Here is a 24,645-nt window from a genome sequence, read left to right as displayed (position 1 = left end):
ATGAACTGGCTGGACCACATGGGAAACAAAGTCCATAACTGACTGTTGCTTGCGCACAACAGGCTGGATGTCAGAGTGTAGGTGGTGGCACGTGCAGGAACGGTGATTTTGGAATCAGTTGCTATTAGTGGCAGTGCTTGAGGCGAATAGATTCAACGGCGACAACGGGATGCTTCTAACATGTGCGTGTAGCGGTTTGCACTCATTTGCCATGAACTACATGAACTACGGGCATGGAAAGGCAATTGACCACAGCACGGCCTAAAGGCTTAGGTGGCGATAAGTTCACTGGGATCGTACGATTCCCTGCATATCCTGCTTCCGCCAGACAACATCCAAATGGGCCAGTCGTCACCAAGTTACGATTCTCTACAAACCGGGTGTTTCCCGCAAGCAGATCTCCCCGATCTAACAGGAATTCGCTGAGACACGTTATCCTATAGTGTTTTATTCTATGATATAAATACTTCATTATGAATACCTAACGCCAAAGTAAGTTAGTTGACTATTGCCTTTATATATAACTTATAATACTTTGGTACCTAAAGAACATTTTAATAGGGGTTTTAAACTTCTTTGGGCAATATTATGTCTATTGCTATGCTAATGAGTTTTGTATGAGCTAACCGGCCGAAGAGCCGAGGGGGTTCTTGGCTTCCAACTGAAGCTAACGCATCTCAGTGGAGTCTCCTGCTGATCCAGACCTCCTGATAAGCTTGACGACTTCCCGACCCTACACATCCGCTCTAAATCAGGATTGCGGCCTACGATAGCAGCTCCCTGTATCCACGCCCGTCATCGTCCACCTTCCCCTCACCCCAGCAGTCCTCCCTCCTCTCATCCTCACACCACCAACTCAAAAACACACATCTCACCACCCTCACCCGCCGCCAGACATGCCCGACACCCCAACGCACATCGTCACCCTCGAGAAGAAATGGGGCCACCACGCCGCCAACGGTTACGAGCTGAACAACAACACATGGGGCAGCGCCGCCGCGACCTCGGGCTCGCAGCGCACGCACTACGACGGCCCCACGGCGCCAAGCAACCCCACGGGCTCCGTGGGAATCGCGTGGTCCACGGACTGGGAGTGGCGCGGCGGCGAGAACAGCGTCAAGTCGTACGTCTACGGCGCGCGGCAGTTCCGGCGCCGGCTGGTGAGCGAGGTTGCCGCGCTGCCGACGGAGGTGGAGTGGCAATACAGCACATGGGACGTCCGCGCCAACGTCGCGTTTGACATTTTCACGGATCCGGACGTGGAGCATGTGAATAGTAGCGGGGAGTACGAGGTTATGATATGGTAGGTTCTGCGCGTGCTTTTTTGGGGGCCAGGCGGCTGACGGGACCGTGGTGTAGGTTGGCGAGGCTGGGCGGCGTGTGGCCCATCAGCGAGTCCAAGGCGCCGATTGCGCAGGTGAAGATTGAGGGCCATCGGTGGGAGGTGCACTTTGGGTATAACCATGGTAGGAAGATGAAGGTGTTTAGCTTTTTGCCGGTGGACGGGCCGATTCAGAGCTTTCGCGCGGATGTGAAGCGGTTCTTTGATTATCTGGTGGCGGAGCATCGATTCCCGGCTCATAACCAGTACATGCTCGGTAAGTAGTGCACTTTGAGTGAGTTTAAGGGGAGAGCTGACGGTTTGTAGTGTTTCAGCTGGGTACGGAGGCGTTTACGGGTGGTCCCGCGGAGTTTGTGGTGCCGAAGTTCATTGCCGATGTCCAGTGAGGCTCGTTTCCGCCGCCATAAGCTTTGTAACGCTGGCACGTGGAAATTCTACAGCGATGAATGACATTGTTCTAGATCTAATTTAGATCTCTACACTAATAGTACAATATCTAGCACCTAATCTGAAGAGAGGAGATGGTCCAACATCATCCCCGGGTATCACGCAACACAGTGGTCCACGCCCGCCGTCAACAACAGCTTCGCATACTGCTGATGCAAAGCGACGACAACCCCCATCAGGGCTCCCTTGCCATTGCTGACTCGGTCAATCATCACCGACTTGATCTTGAACCTGACGGCCCGCTTTTGAGGATCAAGCTCCGTGACGAGCGTGATGAACGTGTCCATCTCACGTGGACCCTCCTCCCTGGGCGACACACCGCCACGGAACATGAGGGTGTTGGACGACTTGTCGATGACGATGAAGTCGTCCGCCAGTATCGTACCTGTCATGGTCAGCAGGTCTGGTATATGAAGCTGAAGAATAAGACGTACCGATTGGGTAAGTGCTCTTTAGCAATTCCTCCTTCTCCCAAATGTCACCCGCGTTGGACTCATTCTTCCTCGCCCTCTCCATGAGTTTCCGCTGTACAGTAAAAGCTACATCAACTTAGCATTACATCTTGTCAATTTCCGTCATTCTCTAACTCACCGTACCGCCCCCAGACACCCGCCGCGTACGTCTCCACCAGCTTCGACCCCCCGCCCAACGCGTCCTCCAGCAACCCAGGACGAACATTCTCAAAAGCCACCTCGCGGACGAAGCAGTCGTGGAACCCGCCGCTGTTTTCCGGATTCACCTTCTTGAGGAACGGGTGCTGGAAGAGGCTGTCCGTCGCCGGCGAGAACGATTCATCGAGTGAGCACTGGCGGGTCCACAGGCAGAAACTCGTTGGGACTGCAACGGCTGTGGCTGCGGCGAACTTGGAGAATGCTAATAATCTCGCCCGGTTGAAGATCGAAGCCATGGTGAGAGATTGTATGCGTGCCGCAACTAATTGGTAATTTCTCGGTAGGCAAAATGATGTTATCAACGAAGAAAAACAACTAGCATGAAATTTTGGCTCTGCTGACATGGGTCCTTAGCCTAGGGACGGAGTTCACAAGTTGGCATATTCTCCGTTTCCCTCCGTGCCTTGGCGGAGCCGCACGTGACCCGAAAAATCAAAGTAGCGCTCGCCAGTGATGAAGGCGTATTCCATCATCGAGTCCGAAAGCCGAGACGCGAGATTCCCTGCCAAGCGGGCCGCTTTTCTCATCCTCACTAAAGACGGGTGAAAAGTGGAGATGGTATCCGGCGGGAGGACTGGCTCGGGGCTCCGTGGGCTCCGAGCTGGCTTGGCTGGGCATTGGCTAAGCAATGAAGTGTTGTCAGATTAAAGTTGTTGTGGGCAAATGGTGTGAGTTGCAGGTGTGTTGGATGTATGAGCCGCAAGATGTCCAACGACGCGTCCACCGAAGGACTAGGTCAATCATTGGAGGGACTTATCTGACTGGCGAAAAGTTAATACTCATGTCTTGCAATTCCTGCAGGAAAATAGCGTCAAATTGAACTAAGGCCTTTTTTGAGATCGATTATCATTGAAGCCATGCTAATCAATTAAAATTTCGCGGTGGTGAAAAGTCACAGAGCTAGCCCACGAGATCGCACCGGTCTCAATAAATTGGGAAGGCAATCAATCCATCGCAAGCTTAGGCGTCTACGAACTTTGCGGTTAAATCCTGCATCGGTCATAGTCTCATACATTCTTCATTTCATACTTTGAAGATTGAAACGTAGCCGGCGGGAACCGATGACTTCCACGAGGTGAAAAGAACAACAAAATCACGGAAAATCTTCGTATTCGACATAGCTCTAACCAGCCAGCTTCATCAACCGCCATAGACAGCAGGTCACATCGCGTCTCCGCATGACCATTATGAGTGAACGTAAGTAGGCTTGACGGCTCGTTCACAGAAGCTTGTATTTGTGATAGCGTGCAAAGTCCAGGTGAGTATCAACCGAGCCTTGGAGCCGAATCTGAGACTGTAAACCCGACTCAACAGTACGAAGTTGAAGGCTCACAATCATGTAGACAAGCTCACAGCTTGTGTGACTCAGACTACAATTTGTGTGAGAAGCTTTCTGACCTACGTGGCGTTATTGCTTCTGTAGCATTTCTACAACACTGGCTTCGTAAAGGAATTTAGTCAATTCTGGGTTTTTCAAGCCCGACGTCCTTTTGCGAAAGACATTTTAAATGAATCGACTTCATAAAGATCAGCATCGAAGTAGTCAGTTTAACTTTCACCTTAAACATGGTCAAATTTACATCAACTAGTACTATTTTCATCTCAGTCAGAGAGCTGGAACATATCTAACATGAAACCCACCATTCTACCTCCCACCACAAACACTCACTCAAGAGTTTTAAGCCACACCTCCACCGGATCACCCCCGCCCTCCACCACATCAGTCTTATGCTTCACCCCATAAAGATACGGCTTCTCGTCCGCATAGCACGCAGTCTCCGCCTCCTCCGGCACCTCCCCCGTCATGATATACCGCCTTGCAATCGCCTCCGTGCACTTCGACGTGTCCCTCGACGAGTGCCCGTAGCCACGGTGCGCCACCAACCTCGCATTGCGCCCCATCTCCTTCAACAACCTCCGCCCATTGCGCAGCGGCGTCGCCGGGTCGTACGTCTCCGCGATCAGCAGCACCGGGTGGCGCAGCGTGTGGTTCAGGTCGCCGCGGTACACGCCCGCGGGCTCGGGCCAGTACGTGCCAAAGTGCCGGCACGGAAACACGTTGAAGAAGCGCGAGTTGCCCGAGACCCACGACTTGGCCGTCATGTTGGCCCACAGCGACGCCCACCAGTCGAGCCCGTCGGCGGGCTGCGGCGCGTCCCACGAGTCGGCGCAGATGACGAGCGTGCCGAGCTCGTCAGACGACGCGGGGTGCGGATGCGTGGCCGGCAGCGTCGGGTCGTACTCCCACGCGGAGCGCTCGAGGGCGCGCGCGGCGAGCGTGGCGTTGCCCTGCTCGAGTTCGGCGAGCATGCGCGCGAGCGCGGGCCAGCCCTGCGCGTTGTAGAGGGAGCGGTAGATGGCGCCGACGAGGCCGGAGTAGGTGACGAGCGAGGGCCCGCTGGTGTTGGTGTAGCCCATGACGGGCCTGTCGATGAGCGAGTTGACGAGCGCGAGCATGCGCGACTCGAGGTCGTCGAGGGCGACGGGGTAGCCGTCGGTCTCGCGGGCCAGCGCGCAGTGGTTGGGCCCGGCGTTGAGGCACTCGCCGAGGAAGCCGTCGTGCCAGGCGTCGGTGGCGTTGTCGAGGGCGGTCCAGCCGAAGCCGCCGAGCAGGCGGTGGTCGCGGACGTACTCGGTGCCGTCGAGGATCATGCGGCCGACGCTGTGGGGGAAGATGTTGGCGTAGGTCTGGCCGATGCCGGTGCCGTAGCTGACGAGGTAGCCGGTGAGCTCGCGCTCGCCGAGGGCCTTGCGGATCTGCTCCATGTCGCGGGCGACGAAGGTGGTGCTGAGGAAGCGGGGGACGTCGCCGTGCTTCTGGAAGCAGGCCTTCATGGTGGCGTTGTTCATGGCGTCGGCGAGGTTGAGCTGGCGCTTGGGGTCGGAGACCTCGAGGTACTGGCCGGTGAGAAGGGACCAGTGGTCGCGGTCGACGTCGTAGGGGAAGCAGGATATGGAGGGGTGCGTGGTGTTGACGCCGCGGGGGTCCCAGCCGAGCACGTCGAAGGTGCCGTTGCTGAAGCGCTTGGAGACGCGTTCGGCGGCCGACCAGGCATAGGACGTGCCGCTGCCGCCGGGGCCGCCGGGCTCGATTACGATGGTGCGTTTGCTTTTGGTGCCCGGGACGGGGTTTTTGTCTGCGTCGAGGGGTTCTCTGATGCGGGCGAGGCCGGAGACCTGGTACTTTGTCACGGCCAGCCGGACGATGCGAGTGTCGGAGTCATTGGTGTAGTCAAGGGGCACGTCGAGGTATCCGCAGAGGTAGATGCCGCGGCCCGCGTAGGGATTGCGGAATTCCTCGGTGGATGTGGTCTTGTTGCCCCAGCTCCAGTGAGACGGACGAGGGTCAAAGAGTGCCTCCCAAGTGTCCTCGGGATGCGGGTCGTTGAGGGGAGGCGGGAGAGATGTGTTGGTGCAAGGGATGAACCTGAACGGGTCATCGGGCAAGGGGAACCGGCCGTACGGAGACCCTCTGAGATGGACGACTGAGGCGAAGTCATGATGGTGCTCGGGGTGCCTCCAAGACTTGAGATCCTGCTTGTGGAGGTACCAGCTCGCAGCGCCCAGCAATGCGATGGCGCCGCCGGCTATCAGCCACTTTCCGATGGCTGATCGGTTGCGACGCCGGGCCGGCTGCACGCTTGCGTATGCTTGCTTCTTCTCCATGTTGAGTGCCGTACCACACAGATTCAATGTCTGAACCCAACAATCGCCCCTCAATGGCAGATTTACTGATTATAAGTACAAGATGAATAAGACCTAAGCTCGACGCGGTGACTGCAGCGGTGACGAGGAAAACGCGTTTGAGACGACGTCGCTCGCTGAGGGGTTTCGCAAGCCTCGCGAGCTCTGGTTGGCTCGGCTCATTGCAAGCTGTAACGGCCGGCTTATGTCAGCCTCGGCCGGCCGAGTCGGGCTTAGCTCCCGGTAAATGTGGGGATCCTTGGGTCCGATGTGCCGTTGCGGAGTCCACTTAGGTCTCCGGGCACGAAGCTGTGAGGAATTTGACGCAGGTTCGTCTGTGGACGGTGTAAGCTTCGGCCAAAATCCATCCGCAATAATTCTTGCGTCGATACATTCCAAAGCTCGAATGCGTCTAGGTATGCGGGCAGCGCGCTGCGAATCGCGGCATTCAGGTGCTTCATCCGCCATGTCAGAATGCCTCCCTGACCGGCTTGAACCTCTGCCGGGTGGGGGCCGGAGAGGGCCTCCGATCTATCGGCCGAGAGATGGACGTGAGTCGGACGGCATTCGATGTGGACCGGCGATTAATTTATCGCGTACCCGCTTGCTAGAGGTCCACCGCTACACGTGAGCTCAAAGCGATCAGCGCCGGTCCTATTTCAGGTCTGGACCGGAGCAGACAAACCATGAGAAGTTCTGTGGTTCTCGGAAAACGTCCCTGTAAAAGTGTATCAAATAGCATCTTTGATTTGCAGAGCGCACATTCACGAAGGTCATCGTATCGCCGTCACCATCAATCAGTCAATCTCAAACGCTACACAAGTAGCGGCTTAAGCACCCATAAATTGGGTGTGACTAGCCTCACAAGATAGCAGATGAAATTCTATATATGCAAGCGATATGGGCGTCGAGAGCTACATTCAAGGAACTCGCTCACCTGCATTTTTTAAAGAAAGCTGCCGGATAGGGAAGACTTCGCCCTCATCTCAACCAGGCAACACGAATAATAGAACGTCTTCGGAACCGCCGTGCCCAATTACCCCATCGCAAATTCATTCGCCACAATATCCCCAAGGAGATCTCTCCCATCAAGGCAACTACCATCCTCGAACGCAAGCCCGTTTAAGTCTTCCAAGAAATGATCAACCCCATCACGTGTAGTCCCATCGCGAGTCAACCGAATCCCCAAATCTTGGCAAACCCGCCCACCCTGCGGCGCTAGCCGCCCTAAAAGTCGCCGTCGAAGCCGGAACAACGGCATTCGCTCGCAAACTCAAAATAACAATACTTCAAGCTTCACAGTCCGTGCAACACAGCACGATCATCGCGCTCACTGGATGCCAAGAACTGCATCACGGCAACGCGGCCGGCACCTCCATCCGTTTTTTCTCAAAAGTCGACAAATGACACAGATTGGCCGCCGTGGGATCCAGCCGTCAGGTACGGAAATCTCCGAAGCGGCTCGTCACTTTTTTTCGTCTCCTCTTCGCAGCGCCAAGGAAATTCCAACGAGATGCACGCACAAAGGTTTGGCCAAACCCCAACGCCAAGACCGCCACCGTGGCCGAGCCGGGTCATCGCCAGGCCCGACTTTTCGCAGAAGGGAGGAAGAAGAGAACAGTCATGCGTCGACGTGAGACGAAAAAGTCTTGGCCCTTCTTTGTTTTGTGAGTCTTGTCCGCTGGCGTTGGCGTTTGTTTGCCAATGGTCTTGGCATAGGGCGTAACGCGTGCGCCTGCGACCGATGAGACTCGCAGATGGCAGCGAGGCGGAAAGCGCAGTCTAGCCCAGAGGACCGAAAAAGTGTCACCGCCTAGTGCCCAAGTACTTCTCGTGAGATGTCCTGAGGGAACGTGTTGTCACACATCGCGACGGGTGCGCTGCACACGCAAACCCCCCCAAGAAAGCCCAGGAGCAAATTAGCGAGATTTTCCCTCGGCGCCAATCTTTGCCCAGAACAATCGCGCTTGGTAATGCCAGACCTCCCGAAAAAGCCCAAGGGGATTTTCTGCAGATGTTAAACCTCAGACAATGACTCTCTATCGCCCTGGCGCCCAGGCACGAAGTCGACGTGAAAAAAATGAAGAAATTGTCACCCAAATCTCGATGAAATTCGTCGTGGGGAATAGGCCGGCCATGGGCGCCTGTCGATCAGTCACGGCCGTCTGTGGTGCTCGCCGGCAGCCGCTTGGCGCGCCAAGATTATTTGCGCTGATCTCGGGGTCTTGGGTCTTGGGGGAAGCGTCAGAGAGCAGAGCACAGCTGAGGAGCATGATTGCGATGGACCCTGAAGGTCTGCACACACGGCAGTGTTGTGTCTTGGCGCAGAGTCAGGTCTGATGGTTGGTGTTGACGGCCTCGTCTTGCTTCTTTGAGCAACGGGCGCTGCAACTGCGACGGCTCGTCCAGGGTGCACTACCTATGTATACAGCGGGATCTTGTTCTGGAGCGAGATGAGTCTGCCGCGGCACAGCCAGTCTCGACCGCTCTGCGGGAAACGCACCCTTTCGCAACGTTGCCGCAAACAGGGGCGTGTCTCGGCACTTTCCCACCGCCTGCATCGTGGTAGACAGCGGACGGTTGCAGTTGGCGTCTTGCAGCGAGGCAGATGGTCGCCCATCATGATCGGGTTGAAGGGAGAAGCACCAGGTCCAATCACCCGCTGCCCAGACACCACGGCGCCGTTTGCACTACAAGACACACTCCCACCACCACCGTGAATGCGCATCCCGACTCTTGGCCAGGCGATAACCAAGATGGCCAATTTCCTTTTTCCCATCACCCAAGAAGTTTAAACAGCAGACTGCCTAGTTCGCGATACGTCACATCATCGGGTTGGAAGCTGAGGTATGCCGAGCAGCGCCAGACACCACACATTACGGATGCCAATGCCAACGCCTCTGTCCAAGACGCCCCAGAATTCCACCGCTGTCTCGTCTCTGGCGCAGATGCCGCCGAAACGGCACCGCATTTAGGTACACGCGCAGGCCCAGATACAGCTGTAACACGCCCCCAAGAAAAAGCCCAGGCTGCCCGCATGTCGCCGTCCTCACCGTTCCCTCTCGGCGGCGGGTGTCGTGATTGCGCAACAGCAGGTAGAGTGCCAATGGGCGTTGCGCTGGCGTGTGTCTGCCCTCCTCATGTCGGCGGCCTGGCCTGGTCTGGCCTTGGCTGCAACACCTCCCAAGAGTGGCCTATCTCTTGTGCGCTTCATGCTAAGGCTCGGCTGTCTTGTGCCAGGTAGAGGACTACTGAGGTGTCCCACTGGTGTTGGCAGTGTGGTACATTCATTGCCCAGCCCAGCACAGGATGCCCCAAGGGATGATAAACCTTTCCTCGGTCTTGGCTTACATGCCTCTCTCACACCTTCATCTGTAGCACACGCACTGAACAGAGAGGCCCAGCACAGCGCCAAGCAAAAGCACATCCCACCCAAATGAAAATACGTAAAACCCTCCTCGCCCCATCTCCCCTCCCTCCCCCTAGGTACCTTAGGTACCAGAAAAGCCAAGGCGGCCCTCAGTGGCCCCTTTCGGAGTCAGTGACCTGATAGCGCGACTTGGCGGGAAGCCGCAGCGAGACCCGCGTCGCTGCTAAAAATTTCCGCCCAGCGACTTGGCTCTTGTTCTCCTGCTGCTGCTGTTTTTATTTGTAGTACTGACTGTCCATCGCCTTTGCTTTTGGACGGCTCCGGTTTCTTGGTTTTCTCTTGGGAGTGAAATGGTTCGGGCGTGATCAGAGCTTTTTTGCTCGGCGTCTCTGGGCTTTTTTTTCTTGGTCTTTTTTTTTTTTTTTTTTTTTTTTCAATTTTTTTTTTTTTTCACAATTGACGGATATTGAAAAGGTCGACGAGTGCCACATTTCATTCCCCTTTCGACTCATCGCAACGCAACGCAAAGGCCCGACGTCATGTGGGATTCATCTTGAAGCCCCCATCTCGTTCATCAGCATCACCGAAGCCGCCCCCGGCATCATCACCACCACAGCATATGGATTTAGAGACGACATACACGACCCATTGAGTTCGCACAACCAGAAGGAGGAACATAATCACCAGAGACGAAAGAGAAAGAATCCTTCGAGATAAAAACACCCCTCCCCAACGCACAAAAAAATGTCCCTCCACGCCAGCGCCTACAGCCAGCCCGGCTACTCCGCCCCGCCCTACTCCGAGTCCGGCTACCACCACCCGCCCGGCGGCCAGATCTACCACTCCTCCCCCGCCGCCTGCCACCCGCCCGACACGGCCTCGTCGACGCACAGCTCGCAGCAGCGCTACTGGTACGGCCAGCACCCCTCCGGCTGCTATGCGCCGCCGTCCCCCGAGTCCGACCGCTTCAACCGCAAGCGCCGGCGGTGCACCTACATGTACTACGTCCTGCGCCAGCTCGCCATCGTCGTGCCGCTGGTCGTCGTCTTCCTCAACATCAACATCTACGTCTCGCGGCGGGGCAAGTACCTCAACGACGACACGAGCCCGAGCGATCCCATCTTTTATGCCATGTGGTTATCTGTGCCGTTGGTATGTTCTCCTCTCCTATCCTCACATCTCGTGTGTGCTGTAAGCGCAGAAAGCTGACCGCCGCGCCGCAGTCCGTCCTGATGATGCTCTGGTCCTTCACGACCGTCATCTTCCGCAAGCGCGCCGGGCACCAGCGCGGCGGCATCCCGAAGCACGTCCACTTCGGCATGGAGCTGTGCTTCTCGCTCGGCGCGACCATCTGCTGGATCCTGCTGGTCATCCAGATCGAGTCCAAGAAGAGCAACGCCTTCTATGCGTACCCGTACATGCGGTACGAGGCGGCGCTGGCGTTTCTGCTGGGGCTGATCATGTGAGTTGTTGTGGTTGTTTGGGGTGAGATGAGATGTAAAGTCTGACGAATGGCAGGTTATCGGAATACGGCCTCCTCTTTCGCGCGTGGTTCGAGTTCAGCAACGACAGGACGCGGCTCGAAGATCAGGCTGCCATGGTGCAGGTCTGAGTCTATGCATCTGTTCATTCAGGCGATTTGTGCATGCGAGTGCGGCATGCGGGAAACATGTGTGTACGAGTATGGGAAAACGGCGATTTCAGCATGGCGTTAAGGACGGACGGGGGCATCCGAGGAGAACCGGACGAGAGACGGATCACCAACTCATTGTTCTGGTCGATTGCATCATTTCTGTTTATTTTGGAGAGAAAAAACCACGAGATACCCCAATAAGCGTAAAAGATACCATTTAATCAACGTTTTCTATTTCCATTAACCAGTCTCGTGAGAGGCGACTTGTGCTACAGCGACCTCGAGCAGGCATTCAGGTATGCGCTGCATGATTTAACTTATTTTTGATAGAGAAAAGAGATACCCAGCGTAAAGATGTTATTCAATCAACCATTTCCACAACTCGGTCTCTCGAGTAGCGACTTATGCCACAACCACGTCACCTCAAGCAGGCATCCAGGGAAGCTCTAAACCAGAAAAGGGAAAAGCATCTCTTCAGTTGCATGATTTCAATTGTTTGATGAGTAAACACATGTCCAACATACAAAACACCCTTCAACCAACCCATTTCCATCCATCCTCACCTCCCCCTCCGGCGCCTCCAACCAGCCCACCCCCACCCCCCCAACAACCCCCCCGCAAACACCACCGCCCCAAACAGCGCCGTGACCGCGTACACCCCAAACGGCCCCAACGCCCCCATCCCAGGCGGCGCCCGCAACTTAAACCCGTCCTCCGCCGCGGGCATCCCCCCCAGCACCGTCGCCGTCGCCGCGCCCTGCCCCTCCTCCGTAGTCACACCCGCCGGCACGTCCGCGCACCGCTCCGCATCGCACCACACCGTCGTCGGCGCCCCGTGCATCTCCGTGTCCGAGCGCGGATCGTCCGCCGCGTAGACTACCCCCGCAAGGCGTATCTCGGCGCGCGAGGCGGGGATGGCGTGGCCTGTTACTTCGCCTTGCACTGTCGTCGTGACGCGGGGGTAGGTGAGGATTTTGGGGGTTGTGAGGGAGGCGATGCAAGCTGATTCTCTGCATCCATACTCCAGCACTCTGTCCTAGGTAATTAGCGATGTGAAGTTTGGAAAGGGAGGGAGAGGGGGGAGGTACGTCGGGCAGCAGAGCACACCCACCACCGCCGTCTCCCAGCGCTCCGTGGCCGTCAGGGGCGTGAGGCTGTTATCCCACCCGGTGCTCCAGCTCACGCTCGGCTGGGTATGCGAGGCCACGCCGTCCGTGGTGCTGCAGGCGGGTGAGAAGCCCGCGGGGCAGCCGTCCCAGTGCCACGCGCGCAGGGCGGCGCACGCGTCGGAGGGGGTGGTGGTGGTTTGCGGAGCGATGCTGCATTCCGGCGGCGGCGGGGTGACGCGGGCGGAGGACATGGTGAATGGGCGGGTGGTGGTGGTTTCAAGGTGAGGCTGTATCCATGGCTGGGGAGGCTGCTTTTCGGGGTTGATGCGGGTGAGTGTAGGGAAGGTCACTGGGCTAGTTAGTTGGCTTTAGGCGCGTCTGCGACCCTGCGGCACGGCGTTCCGAGTGCGTGGTGAGCTGGGATTATCTGCACATTTCAACGACCACCTCACTGTAAGGTATCTCATGAAATGATGAGTGAGTGTGAAATGACATGAGATGAGCCACGAGTCATGAATCTCAGTGACCAAACACCCAACATCGATGAGATGACACAATGCAACACACGGCGCTCACATCCCGATTACATAATCCGGTGAGGCCCGGTGAGCGGCATTCTAGATCACCGAAAACGAGAACAAGCTTCGGTGAGGCCCCACTCCCTCCCGCGGAGACCCAGATCGGGAAAAGCCGCTGACGAGAAGTGGACCCCTTGTGTGCGTTGATTGGTCGCTTGGTCTCCGTCGATGGATCCGATTTGCTCATGGCCGTCTCAGGCGCGTCACAGTCGCCGCTGGGCCAATCGCAGGTGGAAATCTCCCGCGATTCCCGACCCGGTCGAAGCCCGTCGTCGCTGTCGCTGTCGCTGTCGGATTCCCCATCAAAGTGCGCCCCCCCCCCAAAGGACACCACCACACTCACCACCCAAGAAAGACCCCGCCGTCGTCACTGGTCCTCGATCCGACCAAACGTTGCATCCAGCCCGATCTCGCCCTGCTATCTTTATTTATTTTTTGTGTCTGTCCGCTGCATAATCTGGGCCCAACAAGAGGCAGAGGCGACTGACCACCTAACGAAAAAAAAGAAAAAAAAAATCCCCACTCTCTCAGTCAACTTTCTTCCGTCCCGCGATCGAACCAGAAGCAAGCGAGCGAGCAGATTAGCCTCATCAGCCTCACCCAGCAGCCTCCCTCCCGCCGCAAGCCCCCCCTCACCCCTCTCAAGCGGGCAGAGAGCGAGAGAGAGAACGTCTCAATAATGATCAGCCATGTCGACGAGAGCCATTAAGAAGAGCGCCTTCTCGTGCGAGCCGTGTCGCCGGCGCAAGGTACGTCGTTGCCTTTCCCTTTTTATCTCCGATGCCTTTTTTTTCCTGCTGCTGTTTCACCACTTCCCCTTGCGCTGTTGCTTTTCCGCTTTCCCGCCTCCGCCACCGGCACCCGGCACCCCTGCACCACCACTGCCGGCCCAGCACGCGGCGGCTGCGATGCAAGGCCGTCTGTCGAATGATCACCATCTCGGTCGTGAAAGACTGCATCCATGGTCGGCCGGGCGGTCCGGTGGTGCGTGGTTCGATGTGGTGGTGCGGCGGCGCTGGCGGGGGTGGGACGGACGTCATCATCGAAAACCCAATCTCCGGACACGGCGTCGGACGCGGGGGGGCTGACCGGAACCGGGATGACAGGTAAAATGCGGCGGCGAGCAGCCGACGTGCAACAGATGCGCCGCACGCGCGGATGAGTGCGTCTACAAACTGTGAGACAACCCACAACCCGTCGACGCCCTCCCTTACCCCTCACCCACTGTGCAGCCTAACTGACCAACCAAGCAACCCGACGCTGTCGTACACATCGCGCCTCGAGCAGCGCATCAAGGACCTCGAGGCCCAGCTGGCCGCCGCCAGGGTCCACGCCCCGGGCCCCTCGGAGCCGTCGCGGACCTCGTCCCCCAGCCTGGGCCCGTCCGCCGGGCAGTCGCCCATGACGGATCCGCACCACGTCGAGTCGCAGGATGAGGAGTCTGTGAGTGAGAGCTTCAAGGGGCTAAAAGTTGACGACAAGGGCGGCATCACGTATCACGGTGCTACGAGCTTCTTTCAGCTGCCGAGCGATCGCCCGCTCGGGTCAAGAGATCACACGTCGTCGTCGGAGCAGGCCATCCAGCGGCGGGAGAGGCTCGTCGCCAATGCTTGGCAGCAGCGGGCTCTCGAGAACATGTCCGAGATACCGGTGAGTTTCTTACCATATGACTGGCATGCGTTGCCAAGACTGACGCCCTGCACAGGAACCATTTGGATACCTGCTCAACGTGCATTGGTGCTGGATCCAGCCGCTTTTCAACTTCATCTACAGGCCCGCCTTCACTCGTGAGTGCATCTCGTGTGAGTTTGCTGCTGTCATGCTGACCCCTGCCAGGTGATATGCAGACCATGGGGCCCTACTACTCTCATACGTTGATGAATGCAGTCTTATCTCACTCCATCCGCTGGGGCAGGAGTGATCCCGCCACCAAGGAGAAGCTCGAAGAGTTCTACGACGGCGGTGCCCTCTTTGGCAAACACGCCCGGAGCATGGTCTTCGAGGAGCTCAGCCAGGGCGTCTGCTCAATCCCTACCGTTCAAACGCTACTGCTGCTGAGCGCGCAGGAGTGTAGTGTTGGAAACAGCGCCCAGGCATGGACATATAGTGGTCTTGCATTCCGCATCATCGACCATCTCGGCATTTGCGTCGACGGCCAGAGGTATCCCGGCTCGGTCCAACTAGCTGACGAGGACGTCGAGATCCGGCATCGCCTCTTCTGGAGTTGCTATTTCTGGGACAAGATGATTAGTCTGTACCTCGGCCGCTCGCCGTCGCTGCAGCAGACGTCGGTGTCTCCGCCACAGATCATGTGTAGGTCAGCCTCCCGTCGTGTTTGTTCCCAAGCTAACACCACCAGTTGATGATTCCGCCGAGAATGAGTCCTGGACCCCCTTTGGCGTCGTCCCGGAAGGCGGCTGGAAGTACCCTCCCTCGGCTGCCCACTCCACCTCTTGCTTTACGCAAATGTGCCGTCTCTCGGTCATCTTCAACGAGATCCTCGTGCATATGTATGACCCGGTTCGTCCCAACAGCCAGGCCGAGATGCAAGAGTGCCTGGCCAAGCAAGAGCCCGCCCTCCGCCAGTGGTGGGATGAGCTGCCACCTCACCTAAAAATGGAATCCACGGCGCTCCCGGCTCTCGCGCCACCGTCCCATATCATTACCTTGAAGTAAGCAATCATTTGCGGATCACAAAACTCTGGCTGACGCATCCCCAGCGCACTTTACCGCACGTTCAAGATCCTCCTCTACCGGCCAATGCTCTCCCAGCGCGGGCGCGTCGGCGAGAATCTCCAACCGGTGCAACGGTACCTCGTCGAGTGCGTGACGACCGCGACCTCCATCATCGCCATCTTCGACCTCTTCTGCCGCTCCTTTGGCATCGGCCACTGCGTCCTGTCCCTCTCATACAGCGTTTACATTGCCGCGTCCATCTTCCTCCTGCAGGTCCAGTCGAGCGTGGAAGATACGCAGGCGCTCCGCCGGCTGGAGTACTGCGTCCGCATCCTGGCGTCCGTGAAGCGCATCAACCCAGGTGAGTCTCCACACTTCGTCTCCACTCCCATCAGTGTCAATGACGTCGCTGACCCCTCTGAAAAAGTCATCAGCAGCGCCCTCAACCTCATTACCCGCGAACTCGCCAGCCTCGGCATTGATGTTGGCGCCCTCGGCCTGTCAAAAACAGCCGCCACCCCCCCTATGGCGACCTACGGCATTCCGCAGGCCAGAGAGCCTGGCGTGCCGCCGGTCTCCGTTCCGCCGGGTCCAGAGGCGACCAGCTCACCGGAGCAGCTGTACAATTTCCCGTTCGTCGATACGCTCGGTCCGGAGGCGTTCGCGATCGACCCGCAAGTGTTCCAGAATATGTCGGCGATAGAGCCGTTGAGTGTCCGGGTTGGCGCGATAGAAGAGTAAAATCATGTGCTCGAAACGTTTCCGGCGTTCTGGGCACCTCAAAGGTCGCCTCTAAAATCGCCCGTATCGCCAATCTGAATCGGCCCGTTTGCATTGTTTGAATGGGCTAGTTGCTTGACCATGACTTTTGAGGGTACTGTTCAAACAGTCACCAGACCACGACCAAGGAAGTCGATATGGTGACAACACTTTCCGGGACAATTTATCTTGTAGTGCTGGAGACGCCGCCAGACAGAGAGCAGCATCTAGTTTCGACAGCTTGCATCCTCGTTTTGATGTTAAGAATCTTCGTCGAGGCATACCTGTAAACAGAGTCAGCACATACGTTCAAAATTATAGACCAAACAATTATCAAAAACAATACCGCAGGCTTCACCAGAACAGGCACATTCTGTTCCCGATTAACATCCCGCCATCCCAACGTGTCGAACATCGAGAATTGAATCGCTGGTGCTGTGTGAGTCTCGGAATCAAGGACAAATCCGGCAACTGATAATTTTCCTCGTAGATGCGTTCCCAGCAGTCTGTTCAAGTCTCGTACTGGCTGGGGTTATCATTATCGTGTGTGAAAGACGAAGCAAATGATTGTTTTGGCTGCATCGGAGGTAGGTCTGGATGCCTGCACATGTCGACTCTACCGCAATTCAAAGACAGATTGTCGGCTTCGCAAACAATGGGTTATTTTGCCAGAGAGACGATGCCTGTCAGGATTGCTGTTCTTCGAATTTGGATTTCCGTCGAGTTTCTGCAAGCATCCGTTAGAAAAGTGTCAGTAGCATTGCCAAAAAACGAATCATGCTTGTATCAAAGAAAGAAAAGGAAAATAAGGCACCAAGCAGCACGTGTGATGCGTTGTCGTACGTTGCCATTTTCAGCAAGAAAAAAGAGACATGGATCCTGAGACTTTGCAGATTTACTTACACTGACCGGCGTTTCTGAAACCCCCGCAACACCAGCCCGCCGGGTTCTTACTCAAGACACCGGAACCCAGGCTTGCGAATGATTCGGCCTTGCTGATCCGAACCTCTTTTGGACGCAGATGATGGGCTGATCTGACACCTGGGACTTCTCAACCTCGGTGTTTGTCGGTTAAGATAGCCGTGGAGTTCAGGGACCCGATTTCTTCGAAATGAGGCGCGTCATCATCTTGTGAGAAACCAGCTGACGTTTCTGCCGCGGGGTTATCATGTACGTGCTACCTGCGAAGAGGGAACACAATTGGGGCCGGAGGTTCTCGTGATGACTTTCCTCCACTACCGCGGAGGTCAAGAGGGCCGCAAGCACCGGAGTATGGCCGTCTGGGCCGTTTAGGCGACGGTGGCTGATCCACTCGGCCATGTTCCGAGAAATTTTGGGGGCTTCGGTGTCTGGCTCTCGCATGCTGCGTGGAGGGTCTGAGGACTTGGTTCTTTTCGTTTGTCCTCTCGCAAATACCATGGTTGTGACGAGCTTATTCGGCCATCTTCCGCGCATGCAATTGTCTGGATAAGCTTTTTTTTTCTCGCTGGCATCCGTAGGTTTTTTCAGGCGGTGTTTGAGTTGAGACTGATGAGCGGGCTGGGCCGCTCGGCGGACGTGCGTGGCAGCGCTGTGGTCTGGGATATTTCTTGGATCCTCCACTGTGATGACCGTTTATTTTAGCGGCGGTCTCGCCTCCTCGCTTCTTCGGTGATCAGATCAACGGCGCGCGTCGCAAGCGTTTTTCCCTCTCCAGGTTTTTCTGCGCACCGCCCGTCGGAAGTTGACCGAGACTCAACCGTCAATGATGAAGATGCGTCTGGGCCGCGAGGCGCGAGGTTGAGGGGAAAACGGAGGGAAAGTCTGGATTTCTTGGAAAATCTGGGGGCACTAGCGCGTATATGCGAGATGGGCGTCCGGAGGTTACACGCCACCCCCTTCCTGATTGCCATTTCTTCCCAGTCTCGCAGCGAACGGGACACGTGCCGATATGGGGCGCCTGTTTTGGGCCAGTCTCGGGGTATCTTTGGCGGCGGAGGACCGAAGTTCCGCAAGCGTAGGCCGGGGTTGTGTTTGGTCCATGTTGATATTGGCAGGATGGTGACTGGCTCGGCGGTGGTGGTGAGCGGGTTGCGTTCTGCGTTCGTCTGGCTTGTGACGGCGCGAGCGTGGATGATTACGTGCGATGAGCTGGCGTGGGATCCATTGCAAATGTCACGGCCAGGGTCCGAGGAAGGGTGGTTGACGAGGTTCGGGAGGGGGATCCGATCCCGATGGACCTGGGGGAGGTGAATCCATGCTCACGATGGGGGAGGGCCTTGGATGTTGCAGATTTTTGAGTAATTTTGAGTGGTTTCTGCCAAGACTGGAGATGCGATGGCAGGACGAATATGGAATGATTTTCGCGGGAAGTTGTCTGGAGACTTTTGGCGTCCCCGCGTTCAGGTTTTTTTTTTTTTTTTTTTTTTTTTTCCCCTCGTCTTTTCTGCGCGTCTCGCTGTAAGTTTCGCTGGTTTTACACATGCAAAAAGCGCAGGGAAGAAAACCGTTCGCGAGGATCGTGAAGTGGGGACATGGTTCTGCGCCGACGCCCGTTGGCGGATACTCGTTTCCGGGCTGGGGGCAGGTTGAATGTGGCTCCGGGTCACCGGCATCCTCACGGTGGATGGCCGAGGTTGTTGATCTGATGCGGACTTGGGCCGAGGCGGCGAGCATGGCGAGATGGTGGTCCAACTTTGCTGTAAACTCTAATATGTTACAGGGTGAGACGTGGAAGATGGCCGAGTTTGTTGAGAATGGAGATGCGGATGGGACTGGGAGATGGGAGATTGTGGTTGCGGTTGTAGTTGGGAGGTGTCGTTGATGGATGAACGGAAAGAGACGCGGAATGGCTTGGGCCAAACTTTGGCAGGCGTTGAGCTGGATGCGCCTTCCCTTCATAGGTACGTACGTAAGACACGCACTTATGTAATCGCAATCCCGCCCCTTTGGCTCAGTGGTAGAGCGTCTCACTCGTATACATGCGACACATGAGAAGGTCCACGGTTCAATCCCGTGAGGGGGCAATCTTTTGCTAAGTTGGGTAAACTTTTGCTGTTGAAACACTTTTTTTCCTGTCTTACGTTCGTTCCACTCAGACAACCTTCTTAGGTTTTTTATATGCTCCTGTTGAGTTTGTCTAGGTGCCTGTCTGTCTGCAACGACCTCAATCATTAGTGATAGGCTGACCCTAAGTAATTGACTAACATTAAACTTAGAGTTCACTCACAAGAGCAACTCGGCGCATATAGAATTAATTAACTTTGCAAACTATCTTTGACTCGGTTCCGACTTGTCTGCATTTGCTAACCACATCTCATTAAACATTACGACCATGTTCAAACTCAACACACTTTCAACCTCACAAACTGAGCAGCGTCCTCGGCATACTTCAGCCCATAGCTCTCATGCGCCTCCCAGCTGGTCCCTTGCGCGCACGCCGGATCATTGTCGTTGCAATAGTCCCTCAGCCGCGCAGACCACCGATTAAGCGACTCCAGCTGCGCGCCCTCCCTAGGGAAGCCCTGCATCGCCGTCGTGTCAGTCTTTATCCCTCTGCTCCTCGATTTCAAACCAAAACTTACCGATTGCATCCGCGCCCCGACCAGCAAGTTATACGTCTGGTTCGCAACGTGCCGCGGCGAGCCCCAGATAAGAGCAGCAGCAACTACATCCCGCAGAAATCGCAGATCAGTCTCCACCAGCATATACATTCATCCGGGCAGGCGCAGCAGCACAGCACTCACCGTGATCCCCAGGAAACGCGTCCGGCGCCATCCCCTCGCTGCCCTCCTGCGTGCAGTTCTGGCTCCTGAAAGTCCCGCCCCCGCCGCCGAGCAGGTCTCCGACGACCTGCCCGCCCTGCGAGAAGCCGGACAGCACGATCTTGGAGCCCGGGCAGCGCGTGGCGTACTCGGTCACGGCCTTCACAGTGCTGGCGATCCCGCCCTCGACGGAGTCGCAGTAGTCGTGGAAAACGGCCTGGTACTCGACGCTGGCCCACGTGCAGTCCCAGCCGGCGCAGATGGCCTCGGCGATGGGCTGCTGCAAGCCTGGGTACGGCTCGTTGGTGCCGCGGAGGAGGAGGACGTGGACGGCGGCGCAGGGGGTGAGGGGGCAGAGGGGGGACTGGGGGGCGACGGAGGCGGGGAGGAGGGCGAGGGGGAGGAGGGTTGTGGGACGCATGTTTGGAGCGGTGTTTTGGCTGGAGGGGGAGGGTGTGGGAGCCCGAGATTTAGGTGAGGAGATTGCGGCGGGTGGTTTCTCAACTTTTTCGTCGAAACAAGACTTGGAGTTGTGTTCTTATGGGAATTGGCATCACTGCTGTTCTCTCTCTTCAGCAGCCGAACATCCCCAGATTCGACGTCAAAAGCATCAATCTTTCCCCGCAAACCCCAGGTTTCCCATCCCGGTCTTCACGTGGAGCGAATCCCATCCCGTCGTCAAAACAAAAAAGAAACGCCCAAAACAAGCTTGTTTCCCGCCGTGAAGTCGCTGGAGTTGTCGTCCAGAGGCTATTATTTCCTGGTTCGTCCAGGCCTCGGAACTCGGAGGGTAACAAACACACTGCGGAACTCGGACAGGTGCTCTGCCAGAAAAAAGCTGGGAGAGGAGGTTGTAACCACACAGCACGCGCACCGGCGTCTTGTCTCGGCAGATGGGCGCCAGCCAGTTGGGACCTGGGGATTTCTGACCGTCCTGTCAGTCACTGTTCTCCCCGTGGGACTCTGAGTGTGGGGTAAACGGCGTTTTTGTTGCAAAATGGGGAATTTGTCCGTGGAGTTTTTTTCTTGGTGAGGGCGACGTCCCAAGACCGCAGAGTCGGTGTCGTCTGCGCCTGGGATTCCCCAATATGGCAGGACTGGACACACCAAAACCAATCTTTGAACACAATAGGCATGTCAACTGATGAGCTACATTAGATCAAACGAGGCGAATATTTCCCAAAGACATGACAATCCAATCAACCCTTCAACCACTCCCCAAACTGCAAAACCCGCCTTATCCCCCGCTACATCCCCCCAACATCAACCACATACCCCCTCTTCCCCAGCACCTCCACCAACCCATCCCAAACCCGCGCCTGCACCCGGCGCCCGGCCTCGTCCGCAGCCCAAGCGGGCACCTCCATCACCTCCATCTCCGCCAGGAACGCCCCGTGGCTGGCCTCCCCGGCCGTCACGCCGTGCAGCAGCTTCCTGCTCCCCTGCTCCGCGCTGATCCCGTACCCGACGCGCATCACGCCGACGTACGCCCGGAAGAACCACGGCATGTTGCGCGCGAGCTCCGTCGCGCAGATGCCCGGGTCGAGCACGTTGATCACCACGCCCGTCTCGGACACGGGGAGGAGGGAGGCGAGGCGGCGCACCATGTAGACCTGCATCAGCTTCGAGAGGGGGTATCTAAAGCGTGTTAGTTAGGGTGTTAGTCAAATGATGCAAACACCACGTACCGATGCGCTCCCAGACCCGTCTTCCGCTGGTCCTCCCGACTCAGACTCTCAAACAAATTCCCCTCCACGGCATCCAGCCCGCCGCCCTTCGTGAAAAACGCAGTCCCGCTCGAGACAACGGTCAAACACGTCCTCACCCCAAACCTCCCCGCCGTCTCCCGCAGCTTCGGCAGCGCCCGCACCGCAAGCAGCCCGTTGCCAACCACATTCACGCCCACCATCGTCTCCAACCCGTCCCCCGTCCTGACAAACTCGTCCAGCGCCACGCTAGCGTTCGCAACCAGCCCATCAAGCCGGTCCAACTCGCCCAAACGTGTGCAAAAGGCTTCGACGGAGGCTAGAGACGCGAGGTCGAGCTCCCACACCTCGCCGGCGTCAGGCTGGTTAGTGTGCGCGCGGATGGCGGCGAGCGCGGCATCGCCTTTGGAGGGCGAGCGGACTGCGAGGATGACGCGCGCGGCGTGGAGGAGGATGAGGTGCTGCGCGCAGTGGTAGCCGAGGCCGGTGTTGCTTCCGGTGACGATGTAAGTGCCCCCGGCGATGAAGGAGGCGGGGGGCAGGGGGAGCTCGGCGCAGCTGCGGAAGAAAGATGGGAGTGTCATTTTGTTCTATTTCTTTTGGAGTTGAATGAGATGTGAGTAGAGTTTTGGGATATGAGATGATAGGTCTTGGCGGGATTTGGTAGTGTAAAGTTTATTGCGACGTTTGGTGTAGGCTTTTTGATGCTCTGTTACATTTATTCTCACATATTTGCGTCAATATTATCAGTATTTATACCATTCATCTTCCTCTCGAAGTGATACAGACATGTCCCATCTCCGCCCATATCTTGGCGATGTTCATGGAGTTTACGGAGGCGGACCATCAACGGTATTTCTATCATTTCCATTTCCCGGCCAAACGTCGTTGCTGAAACCCGGCCACACGACGCGGATTTCACTTGTTGCAGTGGTTGGCCACTTTCCATAGGGCTTAGCAGGAAGAGTGCTTGGGCCAATGGTTTGTTGGCGTTTCCCGTCTTTTCTGACCGGGTTTTGGTGCCCCGGAATCCCGCGCAACTAAACTCCGCAATGGCCGGTTTTTTTACAATACCAAAGTTCCAATAACATACAAATACCATAAGCTCAAAGTAACATCATCAAGCAATGTAGGTGTGCAAGTCGTAATCGTATTAGAATATTCTATTCTTTAGGTCATGAGTCATTCGTCGTCCTCGACGCAATTGTTGCTTTGGTCTTGGGAAGAAAACCATCCAAGATGCACGAATGCATCCGCAGCGCTATGCTAGAAAGAAAGAAACCGCTCCAAATCAAACACCAGTGCCGTTGTTTGAGGTTCGTCACCTGGCATGCCGGGTATTCCACAAATCCTCCGCGTTCCCCCTAAACAGCCTGTCCACCAGCACGTCATCCTTATCACACCAGTCCAGCACCGTCTCCATCCACGGCCTGATATCCAGCCCCTCAAACCGCGTATGCGGCCAGTCCGTCGCGAAAATCACCCTGTCCCTCCCCCGCAGCCGCAGCACCTCGCGCGCAATCGGCTCGAGGTCGCTGTGGTCCGCCATGCTGCTCAGCCGGTACGGCGCCGAGAGCTTGACGTACGTGCTGCCCGCCTTGAGCAGCCTCGCCAGCGCCCGGAACCCCCGCATCGAGTACGGGTCGCGCGCGGGCATGTCCTGGACGCTGGGGTGGCCGAGGTGGTCGATGCACACGCGCACGCCGAGGCGCGGCACCACCGGCTCGAGGAGCGGGATCATCGACATGGGCATGTACACCTGGATCACCCAGTCGAGCGGGCGGCAGTCCTCCGCGTACTTGAGTAGTAACTCCTCGAGCTGGGCGGCGGTGAGGGATTTGCCGACGGATGACAGGTTGATGCGGACGCCGCGCACGCCGAGGCGGTGCCACTCTTTGAGGGTGCTCTGTGGGACGGATCCGGGCTCGAAGGCGACGACGGCGCGGCCGCGGCGGGGACCGAGGGCGCGCAGGGCGTCGAGGAGGCAGGTGTTGTCTGTGCCGTAGATGGAGGGCTGGACGAGGACGATGTTGTCGATGCCGACGGAGGACTCGAAGGCGAGGGCGTGGTCGAGGCGGTGCGTCGCGGGGCAGTAGACGGCGTCCTGTGCCAAGGGATATGCGGCCGGGTCGACGACGTGCATGTGGGAGTCCCACGCGCCGCGGGGGATCCGCTCCGGGAGGGTCAGGCGGCGGCGGGCGGGTGTGAGGAGTGTTGGTATTACTTTGTCGTTCCTCGACGAGGAGGAGGAAGGGTTAATTAGGGGTTGGAGGAGAGCCATGATGGTTCGTAGGTGGTGGTAGAGGTGGGAGTGTGCGTTGAGGATGCGCCTCTGGATCATTGTGAGGGCGGCTGCTCTTTGTGTAAGAGCGGCGGGGAGGGCCCTATCAGTGGGAGATGAGGAGGAGAAGGAGGAAAGGGCGGGGGGAGAGTGATAGAGTCGAGGCTCGGGCTTGATGCCGATTTGATGGTGAGGAGTGTCTAGGGAAGCAGCGGTGGTGGTATTGGTGGTGGTGGTGGAATAAGGGCGCTTGCTGGAAAGGCATGGAAGGGATGAATCCTTCTCCTCGCGAGAACAAACTGGCGACTGGACCGAAGACGGCAACGACGACGACAACGACGACAAGAGGAGAAGCCCGGGGTTTCGGTGATCCGCAGGTACTGGCTGCGTCTGCTGGTGGTGGTATCCGTACTGCTGCAACGACTGCGGACGATGGCGATGACGGCGGCGGTGCGCCTGCACATATGGACGTCGGCCCATTGCGGTTGCTGAGAATCCGCCGACTGTCCGGGTTGTTGAGTGGATCATCTGAGTTGCAGCCGCATATCACTCGACGAGGGCAGGCGTATCCGTAAGAAGGTTTTCCTGATCATGTAGGGGCGAGCCCGCAGTTTCTCGGACAGTCTCCAGCAGGGCAGATGCGAGG

General features: G+C 57.1%; 10 protein-coding genes across 10 annotated transcripts; 3 read left to right on the top strand and 7 right to left on the bottom strand.

Moving 5' to 3' along the window:
• Positions 1–896: 896 nt before the first annotated feature.
• cel12B (Endoglucanase cel12B) lies at positions 897–1,728 on the top strand (the record flags this gene model as incomplete). Its single annotated transcript, XM_037325738.1, has 3 exons — positions 897–1,303; positions 1,360–1,598; positions 1,649–1,728. 3 exons carry the CDS (start codon positions 897–899, stop codon positions 1,726–1,728), a joined length of 726 nt encoding a protein of 241 aa, XP_037175665.1.
• A 159-nt stretch (positions 1,729–1,887) lies between these two features.
• Positions 1,888–2,696, bottom strand: CGCA056_v010490 (uncharacterized protein; the record flags this gene model as incomplete). The annotated part of the gene is made up of 3 exons (XM_037325737.1): positions 1,888–2,174; positions 2,224–2,328; positions 2,381–2,696. 3 exons carry the CDS (start codon positions 2,694–2,696, stop codon positions 1,888–1,890), a joined length of 708 nt encoding a protein of 235 aa, XP_037176078.1.
• Positions 2,697–4,125: 1,429 nt separating this feature from the next.
• yuaR (putative hydrolase YuaR) lies at positions 4,126–6,126 on the bottom strand (the record flags this gene model as incomplete). The annotated part of the gene is made up of 1 exon (XM_037325736.1): positions 4,126–6,126. The coding sequence occupies one exon, from the start codon at positions 6,124–6,126 to the stop codon at positions 4,126–4,128; it is 2,001 nt and encodes a 666-aa protein (XP_037175018.1).
• A 251-nt stretch (positions 6,127–6,377) lies between these two features.
• CGCA056_v010488 (uncharacterized protein) lies at positions 6,378–6,921 on the bottom strand (the record flags this gene model as incomplete). Its single annotated transcript, XM_037325735.1, has 4 exons — positions 6,378–6,479; positions 6,537–6,675; positions 6,745–6,765; positions 6,830–6,921. The coding sequence occupies 4 exons, from the start codon at positions 6,919–6,921 to the stop codon at positions 6,378–6,380; spliced, it is 354 nt and encodes a 117-aa protein (XP_037175881.1).
• Positions 6,922–10,258: 3,337 nt separating this feature from the next.
• CGCA056_v010487 (uncharacterized protein) lies at positions 10,259–11,126 on the top strand (the record flags this gene model as incomplete). Its single annotated transcript, XM_037325734.1, has 3 exons — positions 10,259–10,666; positions 10,738–10,976; positions 11,033–11,126. 3 exons carry the CDS (start codon positions 10,259–10,261, stop codon positions 11,124–11,126), a joined length of 741 nt encoding a protein of 246 aa, XP_037175842.1.
• A 580-nt stretch (positions 11,127–11,706) lies between these two features.
• On the bottom strand, positions 11,707–12,507 carry CGCA056_v010486 (uncharacterized protein; the record flags this gene model as incomplete). Its single annotated transcript, XM_037325733.1, has 2 exons — positions 11,707–12,183; positions 12,259–12,507. 2 exons carry the CDS (start codon positions 12,505–12,507, stop codon positions 11,707–11,709), a joined length of 726 nt encoding a protein of 241 aa, XP_037175841.1.
• A 1,016-nt stretch (positions 12,508–13,523) lies between these two features.
• On the top strand, positions 13,524–16,251 carry nit-4-0 (Nitrogen assimilation transcription factor nit-4; the record flags this gene model as incomplete). The annotated part of the gene is made up of 8 exons (XM_037325732.1): positions 13,524–13,583; positions 13,941–14,011; positions 14,085–14,484; positions 14,540–14,621; positions 14,671–15,147; positions 15,194–15,506; positions 15,555–15,871; positions 15,938–16,251. 8 exons carry the CDS (start codon positions 13,524–13,526, stop codon positions 16,249–16,251), a joined length of 2,034 nt encoding a protein of 677 aa, XP_037175844.1.
• Positions 16,252–19,592: 3,341 nt separating this feature from the next.
• axe-2-3 (Acetylxylan esterase 2) lies at positions 19,593–20,433 on the bottom strand (the record flags this gene model as incomplete). Its single annotated transcript, XM_037325731.1, has 3 exons — positions 19,593–19,772; positions 19,833–19,915; positions 19,995–20,433. The coding sequence occupies 3 exons, from the start codon at positions 20,431–20,433 to the stop codon at positions 19,593–19,595; spliced, it is 702 nt and encodes a 233-aa protein (XP_037175843.1).
• Positions 20,434–21,259: 826 nt separating this feature from the next.
• atnD-1 (Short chain dehydrogenase atnD) lies at positions 21,260–22,302 on the bottom strand (the record flags this gene model as incomplete). The annotated part of the gene is made up of 2 exons (XM_037325730.1): positions 21,260–21,650; positions 21,701–22,302. The coding sequence occupies 2 exons, from the start codon at positions 22,300–22,302 to the stop codon at positions 21,260–21,262; spliced, it is 993 nt and encodes a 330-aa protein (XP_037175883.1).
• A 737-nt stretch (positions 22,303–23,039) lies between these two features.
• ligI-0 (2-pyrone-4,6-dicarbaxylate hydrolase) lies at positions 23,040–24,059 on the bottom strand (the record flags this gene model as incomplete). Its single annotated transcript, XM_037325729.1, has 1 exon — positions 23,040–24,059. One exon carries the CDS (start codon positions 24,057–24,059, stop codon positions 23,040–23,042), a length of 1,020 nt encoding a protein of 339 aa, XP_037175845.1.
• Positions 24,060–24,645: the final 586 nt, after the last annotated feature.

This window comes from Colletotrichum aenigma (genome assembly GCF_013390185.1).
Source record: "Colletotrichum aenigma strain Cg56 chromosome Unknown KSG_Cg56_contig07, whole genome shotgun sequence".
NCBI classification, from domain to species: Eukaryota; Fungi; Ascomycota; class Sordariomycetes; order Glomerellales; family Glomerellaceae; genus Colletotrichum; species Colletotrichum aenigma.
This window is presented reverse-complemented; position numbering and strand designations above follow the sequence as displayed.